General features: G+C 47.8%; 1 protein-coding gene and 1 pseudogene across 2 annotated transcripts in view; one reads left to right on the plus strand and one right to left on the minus strand.

Moving 5' to 3' along the window:
• Positions 1 to 790: 790 nt before the first annotated feature.
• DPYS (dihydropyrimidinase) overlaps positions 791 to 17835 on the minus strand; it is a 72087-nt gene continuing 55042 nt past the window's right edge. For both annotated transcript variants that reach the window (XM_037048372.1, XM_037048371.1), the window contains 2 exons: positions 5900 to 6107; positions 791 to 859 (listed from right to left, as the gene is read on the minus strand). In XM_037048372.1, the coding sequence (XP_036904267.1) occupies positions 794 to 859; positions 5900 to 6107 (274 nt within the window). In that variant the 3' untranslated portion in view covers positions 791 to 793. The remainder of the gene's footprint in view (positions 860 to 5899; positions 6108 to 17835) is intronic.
• LOC118988965 (microsomal glutathione S-transferase 3-like) lies at positions 6864 to 7931 on the plus strand (annotated as a pseudogene).

Here is a 17835-nt window from a genome sequence, read left to right on the forward strand (position 1 = left end):
CATGAAGTTGGTGGAAATGATGTTAGAGGCCTAAATCACAGCAAGGCCACTGTCAAATAGACATCTGGTACAGCAGGACCAGAAAATGACTAAAAAAAAGAATTAGAAGAAAATTTGCAGGGATGGTGGTAATAGGTACACAAAATAGAAAGTTCCGAATGTCAAAAAACACTAAGAGAAAACTGATGAAAGGCAAAAACATTTATTCAGAAATGACTCTATTTATAATATCCTTCCAAAAATTAAGTGTGAAATAAAGTACATCAAATACCATCAAATAATTTTCCTGAAAAAAATTATACCCCTAAAAGCCACATGATTCAGTTTTTCATTCCCTCTAAGTTCTAGAATATAGTTGCCTTTACAGTATGAAGATTGGCTTTTACAGATAAAGTCTCCATCAATTTGTACATGGGACCATGAAATCGTACTCCCTGTGTTAGGCAGTGCACTGTTCCCCAATTACAGGTGGGCTGCGTTACTAGCCTACTGCTTCAACGCTGTGTGATTCCCCACAGCGCTGTCCACTGTGTCCTAACATCCCAGAGAACTGATCTCTAGCCCAAGGCCTCCTTCAATCTGGAGACTCATCTGAGTGTTCTGCATCAAGAATTATTTTAACCACCCCCTTTGCACAATTGTCCTTGAGCCATATATCACTTTGAAGCCTTTGACCTTGACCATGCTAATTTTATATGTTGTCATGCAAGGGTACTTATTTCCTCCACCAACAGCCCTCCGGTCAGGGGTGGGTCTGTTTCCCGGTTCCAGCTGTGGATTCTTTTGTTTCTCTCTATTGTTGTTGTGGCACAACTTCTCCCTCGTAGGGGTCACGCTCCACGGGGGTAGGTGTGCAAATCTGAAAAAGAACATTTCATTTTTCTCTTGTGGTTTGTTTATCGATTTCCTGAATTCAAAGCTAAGTGCAGCTCCCATAATAAATCGTTAGAGCACAAACGAATCTTGTGACCCTAGCCCATGCCTCCGAACCCTGGCGCTTTCACAGAAGTTCCCGGCAACCTCGGGCGCCTGCATTGCCCTGCTCTTCGCTGGAGTTCATCCGGGTCAGACAAGGCCCCAGGGAACACTTTCTAATGATCATCTTTCCCCTCCGACTTTTACCGGGGCCTCGGCCACATCCTCCCACCCCCTAAGTCCTATCACCACCTTGTCCTTTCGAACATTCTAGACATCTGTCTTCCTGAAGTGCTCTGCTGTACCTCTGCTGAGATTCATGTCATTTTGGTTCAGATTCTAGCACTTTTGTGGGTTTCTTTTCTCACTTTCTTGATTGCCACTGTGTGTGACAGGCCTTTCATAGACTCTCACATCTTCACAGAACCCTGACTGGACTCAGCTGGAATGAACTCCCTGCATGAGTTAAAATCTGGACTTCACACACAAAGGGATTCATGAGGAGCAACTAAACCGAACTGTTTGTAAACACGCACACAAATCCACCGACAAGCCAAGAAGCAGCCAGTCACAGTGGTCTGGGGCGTGGGCTCTGGAAGCAGATCACCTGGGCGTGCCACTCAAGGCCATGTTTCAGCTCCCTTAATTGTGAACTGGGGGTGATACCACACCCTACTTTATAGAGTGGTCATGAAGATTAAAAACATTGAGAGAATTAAACATAAATAAGGCAGTTAGAAAAATGCCTACCACATAATAGGCTCTTTACAATGAAATACACGTGTGTCTCTGTATGTAACACACACACAGACGAATTGTAACGAATTACTGTAGGTCTTATTTTGATCCCCCAGACTAACATATTGTAGTGATTGACAATGTGAGCTTTGGACCAAGACAGATCGAAGTCTGAATTCCCCTTGCCACTTACTAGGTACAGGAACCTGGCGAGCTGATGCCCTCTGAGCCTATCCATGCATCTCTGAAATGGAGGGAATAAAACTCCTCTTCCAGACGCATGAGATTTCTCAGATACAAAGCACTTCCTTCAATCATTCAGAAGATATTTATGGAGCATAGACAATGCAGGCACAGAGGCTAACACCAAGAAAGAGACACACTGGGTGCTCAGTCAGCGGGAGGACCCCTGCCCTCTGCCCCCCAGTGTGAGCCTCGGTCCCCCTGTGTCTGGTTAGACGCTGGGCGGGACTTCCATTTTGGCTCACTATCAACTCAGTCCTTTTCTCCACCCTCGATCCTGTCATCATCTGGAAGAATATCGACACAGGGAAATGACGTGCCAGTCTTTCATTCTGTTCCCCAGCCCCTGGACATTGTGGTACCGGAGCTGATCTACCCCTGAGACTTTCGACTCATTTACTAGCCCTCACTCTGACCACATCCTCACTCTCAGGTCTTCGGTCTCTGTGTTTTTTCCTCTCCCGGTTTCCTTTTCAAGCCAGACTGGATGATGTGTCTCTAAGCCTAGGGTGACTGTATAATCTATCATTCAAACTGGGACACTTANCAGTGTGAGCCTCAGTCCCCCTGTGTGTCTGGTTAGACGCTGGGCGGGACTTCCATTGTGGCTCACTATCAACTCAGTCCTTTTCTCCACCCTAGATCCTGTCATCATCTGGAAGAATATCGACGTGGGGAAATGACGTGCCAGTCTTCCATTCTGTTCCCCAGCGCCTGGACATTGTGGTACCGGAGCTGATCTACCCCTGAGACTTTCGACTCATTTACTAGCCCTCACTCTGACCACATCCTCACTCTCAGGTCTTCGGTCTCTGTGTTTTTTCCTCTCCCGGTTTCCTTTTCAAGCCAGACTGGATGATGTGTCTCTAAGCCTAGGGTGACTGTATAATCTATCATTCAAACTGGGGCACTTACAAGAGTGTAATGGGTGCCGAATGGAATTAACGGGCATAATCCAGGACTGGCCAAGCAAACCGGGATTTATTTCCCCCTTCCCTCTACCCCTCATCTTGCCTACAATCTAAGATCTTGCCTTCCTCTCCTCTCCTTTGGGCATTTGTACTCAGCAAAATCCTGTGGCATATTTCAGTTCAATGGACAGGGGTTGCCACAGCCTCTTTCTCCCCAGAGAGAGTGACGTAAGTGGGCAGGTCTCTGTGTCACCTGCCTTCCTGCTGTGTGTGCCTTATCCGCTCTTACTTCATCTGCCTTTGGCCCCAAGGTTCCTTTGAAACTTTTCAGCTTGTGGCTCTCAGCTGTCACTTTTCTGCCTTGCCTTGGGGGTCCTTAGGAACGGAACGCCGACACCGATGATTTAGGCAGGACCAGGAAGCCCGTGGCCCCATTCTCCCCATTCAGGGCTGGCCTTGCTCCAGAGCCGGTCAGTCGCTCACAAGATGCTTCCCCGGACCCAGCTGCAGGCTCGGGGGTGGCCCAGGACTCAAAGCAGGCAGATCAGCACCCTTCCTGGGTCGTTCTGCCCACCCTCCTTTTTGCCCCAGTGTCTCCTATTGATCTTCTGTAACTCAGCCCGGGCAGCCATCAGCCATGGAAGTTTTCGCCCTCCCCGCCATACCTACCATCCTGCTTAGCACAGTTTTCTGTAACCAGTGGTTTACTTGTCTGTCTCTCCCAGCAGGCTCAGGGCCAGTGAACTGCTCTGTTTCACCATAGCAAGTGCTCAATAAACAGTTGATCAATTCCTACCAACATGTTCACGGGGAGTCGATCCCCATCTGAGCTTTCTCTCCTCTGGGCGGGCTGTCCTGGCCTGGGCTGACTCGGTTTCCCCCACGCTTCTTAGTTGTGCTTCACCATTTATTTGTTCTCCAGGCCTCCCTCCCTCTCTCTGTGGCTGGCCACCTCCTCCGGGCAGGCCTCAGCTGCCCTGGTGACCTAGGAGCCTCGCTCTGACTGCTCAGTCTCTGAACTAGCAAACCCAACAGGCACCTCTCAGGCTGGCCGGCCGCCCTGGTCACAGTGACCAGCAAATGTCTCTCACCCTACTGGCCAGGTCTCATTCACACACAGTTTCCCTCCTCATCTGCCTGGAGCTCTCAGAGGGCAGAGCCTGGCTTCCCGCCAGGACTGCTGCGGGCACCCCCGCCTTAGAAATACGCAGACCCTCTTTGAGGAGTCTCCTGCTGTCCCACACGTCCCATCTTCCCCTTTGATAGATAAACTGACTGGAATCAAAGACCATTTAAGTTCTGGTCTCCGGCTGCCCAGTACTTTTAACCTTTTAATATTCTCTCCTCCTTCACGGTGGGTCACATAAGCTCTTTTGTGCCAGACCCACACCCCGGTCACCTCCCGGCTGCTCACTCCCCCACCTCCACATGCTGTGCATATTTCAGCACCTCAGTGGATGGCCACTGTGACGGCGTGGAGAGGCGAAGGTGCCGTGCTGCAGGACCGTAGCCCTCACTGTGTAATGAAGAAGTTCAGGTGCACATTTGTTTCCTCAGCAGACTCCGCCTACCACGCGGAGGGCAAGTGGGCTTGCCAGTTCTCTCCGGTGACAGTGATGCATCTCTGTCTGAAGGGTGGGCTGCCAGGCCTTGACATGAGCGCCCGCGTCTGGTGGGACCAGTGTTTAGTACCAGCGGGTTGTCCTACTGGCTGCGGCCAAAATATAGTGGGCTTCTTCCCCCAGTTTCCCAGATGAGCACAGGGACAACAGGGACACCACCTCCAGTCTCCCAGCCGAACGTCTGTCTGATGCTTAGAGGACATTTGTGCAGCATCAAACACACGGACAGACCAGGGTGAAGCATCCGGAGGCTGGGAGTGAACAAGGTGGTGGCACCATGCTGCCCACAGAGGCCGAGGTGCTAAAAAACCAGTAAAGGCAATAGGACTTCTAAATACCAAACAGCAGACACTGGCCAGCACGAAACAATCCAGGTAACAGTGGCTTCCTGAGAGTGAACCTGACCGAGCCTGCCTGCTGAGTCGAGAGGCATCGGCCCACTTTGAAGGGACCTGTGCAGGGACAGTGAATTGCGAGGATATGAGCAACCCCGGGGTTTAATAGGGGTGATCTATATAATGAAAATGTGTATTTTGCTAATGTTTTATAATCTACCAAATGTTTGTTGTTTTTTTTTAGATTTTATTTATTTATTTTTAGAGGGGAAAGGAAGGAGAGAAGGACAGAAATATCAATGTGTGGTTGCCTCTCATAAGTCCCCTGCTGGGAACTGGCCTGCAACCCAGGCATGTGCCCTGACTGGGAATCGAACCCCGATCGTGTGGTTCGCAGGCCTGTGCTTAATCCACTGAGCTACACCAGCCAGGGCCCCAAATGTTTTTATTTAATATTCAAAGTACCCCGTGAGGCCCTGATCTGGTAGCTCTGTTGGTTGGAGTGTTGTTCTGTACACTAAAATGTCATGGGTTCAATTCCTGGTCAGGGCTCATACCTAGGTTGTGGGTTTGGTCTCCAGTTGGGATTTGTACAGGAGGCAACCATTAGATGTTTCTCTCTCACATCAATCTCTCTCCCTCCCTCTCTCTCTAAAGTCAATACACTTTTCCCCAGGCGAGGGTAAAAACATACTCTGTGGGGCACCTCTAATGGACAATGTGACAAAGCTGGGCCCCCTCATTTCGGGGCTGGCTCCCTTGGTAAGTTTGCCAGTCTGAGGCTCACCAAACCCTATGGTGCAGGAGAAATGCCACACCTTTATTCACGTGGGCGTCTGCTCCTTAGAGCACCCCGACTAACCCAACTGCTGAAAGCCCCCCAGTGACCCTGCATTGCCTGGGAAAACCTGACTTGGTCCCGCAGGAAACCCTGAACGGACGCCAGTCTGCAAGGGAAAATGCAACCATCCAATTACAATTCTCTCTTTGAAAACTCGAGTTGGTTTGGAACCTTTCCTGTCAATTCTGACGTCCCAGGCGCGCACTGAATTGAGTGTGTGTGACGATACCCCCCCCACCACCGGGACTGGCTGACAGTCCAGCCCAGGGTGACTGTTGCTTAGACACAACTCGCCTGGTCCCGCTGCTTGATCCTCTTGTAAACATGTTCAGCAAACGGCTTGCGAGGGATGTACTTCCCATCTCCAGCTGTGACACTGAGAACTCCAGCCTCGTACACCACCTTGCCTCTGGAAATAGTCACCAGGGGCACCCCGTGGCAAACCATGCCCTCGAAGATGTTGAAGTTGACGGCCTGATGGTGAGTTTTTGCCGAGATAGTCCTGTTTGTAAAAACAAAGAAGCCCCAGTCATCGCCAGCACATCGGACAAGTAGAAAATACTGAAAGAATGACTGAGAAGAAAATTCAGCAACTCTATTAGGGCACAGCTTCATCGCTGAGACAAGTGACTTTAAGAATAGAGCGTAGCATTAACATTTCATTACGCAGTAATTACATTTTCTGAGAGAAAAATCCAGTCACTCATTCTTCATGGTGAGTGATGAGGATGGGGTGGGTGGAGGGAAGTCATGGTCTCTCACGTGTAAATTTTAAAATTAGTATTTGTGTGCTTAAAGGACAAATATTAATTATCAAAGATTTTCAGCACTGAGGAGTCCGATGAAGACACTGGCCCAATACCTGGCTCCACAGAATTTGAACTTTTCTCAAGTGCCTGGGACTTCCTCTGCACCCCTCCCCACACACTCTCCCTGTTCCTCCCTTTGCAGGGCCTATGGTAGTGGATACTCAACGCATTGAATTCCATATTTGTCAAGGCAAAATTATATCTGGAATTCCTTTCCCTTGCCTGCGGCAAAACTGGGAATTGGAGGAGGACAGTAACAAAACACAGAGCAATGCATATAATGCATTTGCGAGTTCGTCATCACTCTCAGTGGTTCATTGACACAGTAGTGCCCCCTCATCCATGGTTGCAATGACCCACAATCAACTTCAGTCTAAAAATGTTGAGTGAGAAGTTCCAGGAGTGAGCAATTCATAAGCTTTCAATTCTGTGCCATTCTGAGTAGCGTGATGAAAGCTCGTGCCATCCTGCTGCGTCCCGCCCAGGACGGGAATCATCCCTTTGTCTAGTGCGTCCATGCAGTACACGCCACCCGCCCATTCGTCACTTAGTAGCCGTCTCTGTCATCAGATCGGCTGTCCTGGTGTCACTGTGCTTGTGTTCACTTAACAGATCATAAGCGCAGCAATGTTGGCAATTCAAATAAGCCAAAGAGAGAGTGTTTCCTTTTGGTGAGAAGGAAAAATACAATATATATATATATATATATATATATATATATATATATATAAGATTCAGTACTGTCCATGGTTCCAAGCATCCACTGGGGGTCTTGGAATGTATCTTCTGTGGATAAAGGGTCACTATTGGCATTTTGCTGTGCACCTGGGGTCTGTACCAGCCCTCCCAAGGTGATCCAAAGCCAAGACGACCATCCTCTTCAAGGAGTATGGGTTTGTGGTTCTGAAGGGGCTGCCAGCTTCATCATGGCTGCCCATCTTGCTATCAAGGTCAACAAGGCCCGCAAGAAGTACAAAGTGGAGTATCCCACCATGTACAGCTCAGACCTGGAGAACAGACAGCTCTTCACCTTCATCCAGAGAGCCCACCAGAACACACTGGAAGTCTACCCTCCCTTCTTAATATTCCTAGCTGTGGTGGGTAGGGGGGATTTACTACCCACAAATAGTCTCCAGCTTGGGCTTGGCCGAGATTATTGGATGAGTCCTTTATGCCTCTGGCTCCTACACAGGAGAACCCAGCAAGCGGAGCAGGGGTGCCCTGGGCTCCATGGCTCTCCTCAGCCTGATGGGCCCAACCTAGTGCCCTGCCTTCCAGCATCTTGGCTGGGTTAAAACTGGCCTGGCCGGGGCTCCAAGTGCTGCCACTAGAGAAGTATGGGCTGGGGGGCGTTAAACACGCTCATTCGTTGTGAGTGACTGACTTTTATATCCTGTTTCTTTTTTTTTCTAAATATAATAAAATTTACCTCGCATCAGCCCCTTACATTTAAAAAAAAGAAAAACAATGGGGTCACTATTGTACTTTCCGATCATACACAGTATGACCGACAACTTCCAGGCGGGATATATGGAAATGTTGGACGTCTCCCTAAATCTCATTAAATGGAAAATGGGGTGGGGTGGTCTGGCAGCAGTGAATAGTGTGAGCATAATCTGAATTCCGGTTTTGACAAGCCTTCTCAGGAATCGATTGCAGAGAAGTACTTGGCTAAAGACCCCAAGGCAGGGTCAAAGGAAGAGCAGACAAAAGCTGCCCGGTGCCCCGTGCACAGCTTCTGTGTGTTGCAGCCCCAGCATGAGGGGGACCAGGCCGGCTTGGTCCTTGGCTCCAGAATCCCACGCCCAGCTGCCTACTTGCTTTTCACACTTAACATGTCTAAATAGGATTCTTGCTCTTTTGTGCTTACCACTACCCTATCCCTGAGGTTTGCGTCTCCCCTCAGTTTCTCATGGCAGCAAATGACACCTGCCTCTACCGTGCCTCTCCCTGCAAACCATCATCAAGCCTGTTGGCGCTACCTCAAAAACCAAAAACAAAAAAGCACTCCCCAAACCTCTCCCTCTCCATGGCTCCACACTATTGGTGTCTCAAATCTGGGCGACCCCAACACTCTACTGGCCCCACTGCTACCGTGCCTACCCTTCTGCACCCCTCACTGCTCTTCACGAACCTGCTCAGGTGATCATTTCAAATGACAATCCTGCCATGTCGCCTTCCTGCTTGAAACCCTCGATGGCTCCGATCTGTTCCCCAAGACCCAAATGACTGTTAAAACACACACACGCACAGGGAGAGATGATAATAACAAAAAAGAATCTGCTCCCAGCGAGAAATATCACCATGAAAAAGAAAACAAAGGCGACTCCTACGTGTCAGGTAGATACTTGGAAACATCTTATTTCACCTTTAAAGACCGCTTCAAGGTAGAGGGTACTTTCTACACTTTACGGGTAAATACATTGGGATTACAGAGGTGAAGTAACTTGTCAAAAGACACATGACTACATAGTTTGATAAAACTGGGGTATTTTTCATAGTTTTCATATTAATATTAATTTTTAAACCTGTTCTGTATCACTATAGCTTTCTTTTTTTAAACGATATTGTATAAACAGACTCATACAGTTGTAACCTTCTGAGACTGACTTTTTTTAATTCAGCATAACTATTTTGAGGTTTACCCAAGCGGTTGTGTGTATTAATAGTTCGTTCCTTTTCCATTGCTGCGTAGTATTCCAACCTATGACACAGTGCAGCCTCTCCCTTCACCTGTGGAGGGACATGCGGGTTGTTCCCAGTTTTTGATGGTTATGAATAAAGCTGTTATAAAATCCAGGTCCATGTTTTGTGTGAACATTTTCCAGTGTAAATCCCCAGGCTCTGCATCACTGGTCACATGGCTGGTGTGTACGGAGACAAAGAAAGCTCTCTGGGGCCTTAGGAACCAACATACTGATATAAAGAAAACTTTAAAAGATAGGCAATGAGTAGGAGGTAGGGACAAATACAGCAACAGTAACTTAAACGCTAAGAAGGAGAGAAAGGTCTGCTCAAATAGTAAGTTATGTTACCAAAGTAGGAAAAGTGAATAAAATATATCAAAGATGACTAAGTATAGAATGAGTTCCGAGCTGGTGATGAAAGATGTAGCCTCGAAGGAAATCTAGGAGGAAATAGACAGGAACTTCAGCCCTTCAGGTCAAAGTGCCTTTTTCCTGACCACGACGACCTCTCTGTGACCGTGTTTCCACAGACGGGGCTGCGGCTTTTCCGAGTGTCACAGTCCCTCCGACACCAGGGGCGTCTGGGCTCACGCTGCAGAATGTCACGTCAACGAGTCTGACTGATATGGGGGAATGCCCAGAAGTTTGTGCTGGAGTAGCTGCTGGTGTACAAGCATGAGAGGCCAAAACCCTAAATCACCAAACCCAATGTCCCCCCAATGGGAAGCTGAGTCATTGACCCGCTTAGAAAAATGATCCAACAGCAGAAATAAGCTCTATCTGCAAAAATCATCATTATGACATTGCATAAACCACTGAAACACAGAAGCATAATACTTCTCCAATGATTATTCAGTGGAGCACTGGGCACCTAGGGACTCCCAGAACTAAGAATATGCAGGAAAAGCAAAGAGAGTAACAGCTACATCAGACGTAAAAGTCACGGAAAGCACGGACACCCTGTCTACGAGGAAAGCACTCATGCCAGCAGGCACGTATAGGAGCTATAGAGAGTAATGTGCTGTTGTGGGCTAGGAAAAACCAAATATCCAAAAGACCCATGAAAGCAAAAGGTCTGTGACAACAGAATATCTCATCCGATTTCTCTGCCTTCGCCCAGCAAAGGTCACTCGTTACCTTGATAATCTCAGCCCTCGGGAAGCCAGAGCAAGAAGACAATTAGGAAACATCTAAGCGATTCTTTATAATAAGGCATTATGTAAATGAGGCCAAATTAACACAAAATGTAAATTCTAGGCATTACCGCCAAGAGCAAAAAAAAAAGTGTTCTACTTCCACACTGGAAGGTGTCTGGCGGGGTGTCAGCCCTCCCCCAGCTTTTCCCTTGCAGCCAGAGCTGAAGTTCTTCAACTCGCTAGCTTTCACACTTCCGTTTTACCCTGAATGCACTTCTCATTGTCAGGTCTGCCTCTCTGCCCTCCCTAGCACTCAGCTCAAGAGCCCTGGTCTCGTGTCAGTTACATCTCAATAAATTTGGAAAAATGAAAAGAAAAGGAAAAACAAAAATCACGGTCCCAAGAAGCTGACCCTGAAGACCCAGAACAAAACTGCACGTCTTTCCTCTGTCGATTGTCATGATCTGAATCCATTGCAATGGCCTCTCGCTAAGCCCCTCTTCTCCTACTTGGTGAGCACACGAAGAAAGAGACCACGGGAGCAGTGTAACAAAGCGGAGTGTGTCTACCAAGAGGCACCCTGGTAGTAGCTTAGGGAACCTGCCTCTAGAAGACAAATCTAAGCTGGAAAAAAATAATCGCCTCCCAACATTTGAACATTTATTTTTTGAGAAGGGTTGTATTTGTTCCCTATGCTGCACACAGCAAAACTAAAGTAAATGGGGGAGAAATTGCAAAGAAACCAATTTTATTTCAATATATTAGAATCTTGAGAAAGTCAATAATGAAAGAACTGTATACCAGATATTTATCTTACTTCTTGGAAAAACAAAACCTACCTATTTTTTAAAGAAAGAACGAGGCCATGTTGTTTTATCCCCAGTGCACAGTAGGTGCTTAATAAACATTTATGAAATGAACAGCAACAACAAAAAGAGTCACACAATTTTCCTCCCGTTGGTTTCATTTCTTGCCTCCACTGTCCTCTGTGGCTGACTGTGTTTGGAAACGGAGCCCGAATTGAATGGGACACAAGCATCCAGTCCCAAAGTTCCGCTGTGGACTTACCATTTCTGGCAAGCTGTATAAGTTCATTAGTCTATAATATAAATAAAGTAAACTTGCTATAATTACCATTCTTAGTTGCATCTTATCAAATAATAGGAAATACTTGTTCATCAATACCTAGCAATACTTAGAAATGCTAAGATTATCAGCACTGAGAAGTACACCGATAAGTATTATTGCCCCGTGTCACAGATGACATGCTGAGACAGAGCCATGTGAGCGCCTCCCCAGGGGTCACACAGCCTGAGGTGGAAGGAATCAGAAAGCTCGAAATCTCCTTTCCTTTTTGAGAATACGGGTGCATTTGTAACCGTACCATAGAAGGTTAAAAAAAATTTTGGTACATTTTCAAGAGTGAATTGTTTTAAACAAAAATGCAATGCAACAGCATCACAATATTTATAAAATTAGCATGAAATGTGTTTAAAATCTATTTATTCTACTAGTACAGCATGGGAGATGTGGTCCATTCACGGAATGAGCACACGTTCAAAGTCACACCATCGCCTTCGTAAGGACCCTAGTTGTTCCTTGGAACACGTTTTCTCCAAGGCAGGGCCTTCTGTCCTAGGACAGAAGCCAGAAACGTGCCTGCCCAGCCTTCTTTGCCACTGGGACCCACTTGTGTGACGAGGTCACCTCCAAAGTGGCGCCCTAGCACCAGGCTTGGTGTGGCAAGTTGGTGACTGCAGAAGTGGGTGCCACAGGAATCCACATGGGTGAGGGTGGAGGCGGACGAAGCCTGCTTTTAGGGCCAGCTGTGACAGAGGCTTAGCAGAAAGTAGGGTGCAGACGCCACCTCCGTGAAGGGAACCCTGTGACTGTGCCCAGGGGTGGCCTGGGGCCGGCGGGGTTGCCCTGTGAGGCCTGAGGCTGTGCTCCCAGCTGGACAGCCTCTCAGCCGATCCCTGTGCCTCCCGGGGTGTCTCTGAACTATGAGGTTCCTTTTAACAACCCCTTCCCCTTATGAAACTACCCAGAGTGGATTTCACTGGGTTGTAGCTAAGAACCCTGCCTAATACATCTTTTGCTTTTAATACTTACACTAAGTCTCTGGGACTTTTTTGAAAACTCTCCTTTGGTGGTAATCCCGAAAGTACGAATCTGAGGCTTTTCCTAAGCATGAAGTCCGAGCCCAGCGGCCATCCGAGCCTTGTTCCCATGTTAAGTCCTGGGCAGATGTGAGCGTTAAGCCCCATTTTTGACCGGTGCCACAGTCACACGGCACATAGGAGCAGACAGACCCTTCTTAGAGCTTTACAGAAAAAGAACCAAACACCCTCCAGACTTTCATAAGTCACCCAAAGGGGCTCCCTCTGATGCAGCACAGGTCCAGGTGTGAAGGCCAAAGCCAGACTAACGTGACCTCCCCTGCAGAGCTGGTGGCCTCAGGCAGCGCGTTGGATGCTGGCAGGCTGGCTGGGGAGGCACCAGGAACGCACTCGCCCAGGCTCCAGCTGAAGGGAGGTTCAGTGAAGGGACCAACACACCACCACCGTCACCGTCACCGCAAGGCTGAGCCACACTGTGAGACCAGTCAGAGCAGGTGTCGTGGGTTTTGCAGCTGCATGTTAGCTCTTGGGTGGGCCACACACAGGCTCCCATCCTGAGGCGTGTAGGGCGGCAAATGCGGTAGTTTTGTCCCTTGGCGTTTATTCTCCTTTTTCCTGGTATCAGCACCTCGATTTTTCTTTGAGAAGCTTTTCTCCCCCATTGGAGGGAATCTGGCAAGGCTGTTAGGCATGTGCTGTGTTCTTCCCCAGGGATTTGAATATTTGGCAGAGTGACTGGAAGGAAGGAAAAGTGACTGGAGAGTGCACCCCTGAACAGGGACCAGCTGCTGCTGTGGGCTGCCCAGGCCTATCCTGGCCACTGCCCCTGGGAAGCCTGGAGCATGACCGCTCCTCCTGCCTCTGAGATTCCCATGGCTTTCATAGAGTGTGCCTGCCTGTGCTTGAGGGAGAACCAGGTGGTTCCTGGGGTTTGTAGCCAGAGACCCCTGAAAATGACCTTGTCCTTCGACGAACGGTAACTCCCATGGGTGTCCCTGAGGCAGAGTTCAAAAGGTCTGACTCAAACAAAAAAAAAAAAACAACCCTAAAAGCAATTTTCAACCAAATGTGTCTGCAGAACAGATACAAATCTAGGGCAATGCTCTGATTCCATTTGTAAGCAAAACTCAAGAGCTGTGAGATTCATTATCAAATATTTTTCGAATGTAACAAAATGTGAGCCTAGAAAAGTAGCATTTATGAGAAATAGCTTCTCTAATTCCTGATTGGATGGCCAGGCCTGTCCCCGTGGTGACAGCAGGGATAGGAATGATTTAAGCCTCCCCATTCGGTGAGTGAGGCCGGAGTTCTGCTGACGCCTCCTTAGCAGAGTCACAGGAAGGGTGTCCCAGGGGTCCCTGTGCCCATGGGAAGGGCTGCTCTTTGTTGAGCACTCTTTGAGCCTCTGCAGGGGGTGCCACAGCTGTCCTGCTGAGTCCCAGTTATACCCATCTCCAAGGCTCAAGCCGTCAGGGAAGCAGAAGCCCTGAAGATTACATTAAGCTGTTTTCCAACTTAGTCAATAACTCTGATACCGCTCACATCACAGCTGCAGGAAAAACATTCTGTTCCTTTGCAAACAGCTTCCTCTCAAAAAGCCGCATGCTCCTCTCAAAAATCACTGGAGCAAAGCCTGCAGGAGACAACAGCTCCGCCGTGTGCATTCGGAGAGGACGCTGGAGAGAGAGGATTGCTTAGAGCATGGAGGCCCTCCTGACGCCCCGGGGAAATGATGTGTTTAAGTATTTTGTTACATTTTCTCTAACTCGGCCAATTTGTCCACAGCACTGATAGATTCTTACCAGGTTGCCGTGAGAACCAACACAAATGGATAGGACGATGTCAGGACTATTAGCGGCATCTTTAAAACTGTAACTTATCTCTCTGCATGGTGTCACAGGACACCTCGTAGTTAACACAAGAGAACCGTAATCATTAAATCTTTCCAACAACCCTATGATATACGAGGATGGTGAGACACCAAAAATTAATAACTCACCCCATGTTTCAGAGCTAGTGAGTTTATATAGCTCAGGTGAGACAGGGCTTGGGTGTTTAACCACTAGATAATATTGCAACTTGAAAGTTCTGTAGGAAGCTACCAGGAAAGCAGTCAATCAATGAAACATTTTTTATCCACCAGAGGCAGCCTGTTCCATACTCCCTGATGTTTTCTAGTCTGTTTTCTGTTTAGAAGCAAGGGCTTTAGGATATTATTTAAAATTCCTTAAACCACAATTGGTCATTCTCAACGTGGTCACAATAGAAGGTATTTTTTTTTGACATGTGTTCCAACTGCCTATTTCAAACTATCTCTCTTGTCACTCTTGGATGTGACAAGTTATCTAAATGGGGAGCGAGGCAGCCACGTCTCTGGAGATGCTAAATGGTGCTGCTTCAAGTACATTGTCATTATGAAGCAGAGTTGCCGCTCACTGCACCCATCAATCTTCCGTCCTCTATTCAGACTTCTACAACCACTTCCTCCCACAGAGCAGAACACGGGAATGGCTTCAGCTCTGCTATTAAATCTCAATTGAACAATAACTTGGGCACGCCTCTGGCGTTCAGGGGATGACAAGACATTTGATGCAGATTTACAAAAGGCGGCCCCAACCTTGACTTAAAGAAATGAACTGGTCAGGCAGCCCTACGAGTCTGTCCTTGGAACTGTATCGTGGGAGTCGTGGCTGGTGGTGCAGCTCACGGTTAGAGAAACCGGATTTGGGCTCTAGAACATCGACCTTGGAGGTAGGAGCCACAGTCTTCACCTCCCGTGTCTCACACGGCACTGAGCACACAGACGGTGCTTTATATGTATGTTTGCTTAATCGGAAACTGAGTTATTAGCACATTTCTGAATCACTCTTTCACATAAATATTGCATGTTCTATATACTAGTTTTCAGAACGTGGGGCACCGAAACTAATTTAGAGTCTNCACCCATCAATCTTCCGTCCTCTCTTCAGACTTCTACAACCACTTCCTCCCACAGAGCAGAACACGGGAATGGCTTCAGCTCTGCTATTAAATCTCAATTGGACAATAACTTGGGCACGCCTCTGGCATTCAGGGGATGACAAGACATTTGATGCGGATTTACAAAAGGCGGCCCCAACCTTGACTTAAAGAAATGAACTGGTCAGGCAACCCTACGAGTCTGTCCTTGGAACTGTATCGTGGGAGTCGTGGCTGGTGGTGCAGCTCACGGTTAGAGAAATTGGATTTGGACTCCAGAACATCGACCTTGGGGGTAGGAGCCACAGTCTTCACCTCCCGTGTCTCACACGGCACTGAGCACACAGACGGTGCTTTATATGTATGTTTGCTTAATCGGAAACTGAGTTATTAGCACATTTCTGAATCACTCTTTCACATAAATATTGCATGTTCTATATACTAGTTTTCAGAACGTGGGGCACCGAAACTAATTTAGAGTCTTGAAGAACAGGGCCTGAATGTGAATCAGCAAAAGCTAGCATGATACCAGGATGTATGCGCCCCATGAGTACAAAACACAGATGTGCTCAGGGGTGGGGTGGGATGATTAGCTTTGAGACGGTGAGCCACTGGCCCGGTGTATTGAAAGAGGCAGATCTGTGTTCTCAGGCGGAGCATGCATTTGTTCTTGGAATTACATTGTTACCCATCCTGGGGAGCTGCCTTGCCCTCAGCTAGACGAGGTTGTTTGACAGACTCTCTGTGGGTGCAGCTTGAGCAGAAGAAGAGGTCAGTTTTCTGCCCAGAAATACACCAGGTAGAATTCACTGGATATTCTTCCTGAGAGTTCAGAGAGCTCAGAGACTTCTTATTATGTTCAGCTCTAATGCTGTAGTTCAAGAAGAGAAGGGGATGGCTGGAATACGAAGGGAAGATAGTTGGGTTCTCAACCAAGGGGATGAAGAGAGAAAGTCAGTTATCCAAAATGTCTGGGGGACTTTTAACTTGGCTGGGTGTTTTTTTTTCCTTTTAAAGAAGATGACCTATTTTCCCTCTATCCCTACTGTGGGGAGTAAAAAGAGGTGGTAAGCAGAAACACTGGCAGATGAAATGCAGTTTGACACTGGAAAATAACTTCTTGACAACCAGGGAGTGAGGCGTGTGAGTGAAAGAGAGAAGCAGAGGCTGCAGCCAGGTAAGGAGAGAACCAAGGAGGCAGGCTGGGCTGCAGCGCCGGTCACGAGTTGGAGAGAATGTCTGGCTGTGGAATCCTCAGAATGGAGGCTGGTTGTGTTATAGGATTCTACCCCTGAATCCTATATCATTTTTTAACCGGTGTCACCCTAATAAATTCAATAAAAAAGTAAAGAGTATTAGCTGGGATCCAGCACTCCTGAGGCGGTGACAAAGCAAGGCTGCCATGTGATTCTACTCCCGTCACACTTGAGAGGGCTTTCTGCAACTCCAAAGTCATCAAAACACAGCATATACTCAAAACCATACCAAACGCTCACGGACTGCCTGGCTCTGTCCTAGGTCTTAAAGGCATCATCTCATTTAACCCTTACAGTAAGCCATGATATCGATGTTATTATCATTCCTATTTTATGGATAAGAAAACTGAGGCTGAAAGAGGTTAAATTGCCCGGGACACATCTAACCCGTGGGGAAGCTAGCTCTTGAACTTAGGTCTGTGAAGTAAAAAGGCTTTTCCTTGAACGGTGAAAAACAGCTCGTGTTAACCACAGTGCAGGGAACGGGCTCTTTGAGGAGGAGGCGGAGACAGTCCGCCAACACCCACGCAGAGTGCGTGGTGCCAGCGCCCTGCTGGTCCGTTTCTGCTGTGGCTGCCACGCTTCACCTAATGCTGACCGGCAAACACCGCCAGTCAGCTTTGAATTGACGGAACCACTTAAGATCCAAGCGTCTGATTGGGATTTCTTTAGAATCTCCTGGGCTTGATGATATGCCATTATGATGAACAGAGGAACCTTTTCCCATCACTTCTTGATTCACTGTGTAAAGACTGTGTAATGGGAAAACGCGGAGGATGTGAGCTGGGCACCAAAGGCTGCCTCAGTGTTGTGCCGGGACCTGGACGAAGACCCAGGGTGTCCATCAGAGGAGTGGACTTCGGATGTCCAATGAGAGGAGTCTGTAATTGCCAAAACTCTAAGTCATGGGTTGGGAAACTGTGGCTTGCAGGTCAAATCTGGCCCATAGCCTGTTTTTGTAAATAAAGTTTTATTGGAACACAGCCATGTTTATTCATTTATGCGTTATCTATGGCCGTTTTTATACCACGGTGGCAGAGTTGAAGAGTAGCAACAGAGACCTTCTGGCCCATAGAGCCCCAAACAGTTACCTGCCCCTTTATAAAAGGAGTTGGCTGGCCACTGCTCTAAATACTCTCGGGAGTGAAGAAAAACAAGGCTCTCGAGAGGATTCAAAGACCTAAAAGCTTCACAAGGGAGAGAGCCGAAAACAAAGAAAAAGTTAAAAGACCTGGAGAGAAAGAGAGGCAGAAAAGGTGGCGGG

The sequence above is a fragment of the Sturnira hondurensis genome, unplaced genomic scaffold, assembly GCF_014824575.4.
Source record: "Sturnira hondurensis isolate 20B ecotype Veracruz unplaced genomic scaffold, ASM1482457v3 Scaffold0006413, whole genome shotgun sequence".
Classification (NCBI taxonomy): domain Eukaryota; kingdom Metazoa; phylum Chordata; class Mammalia; order Chiroptera; family Phyllostomidae; genus Sturnira; species Sturnira hondurensis.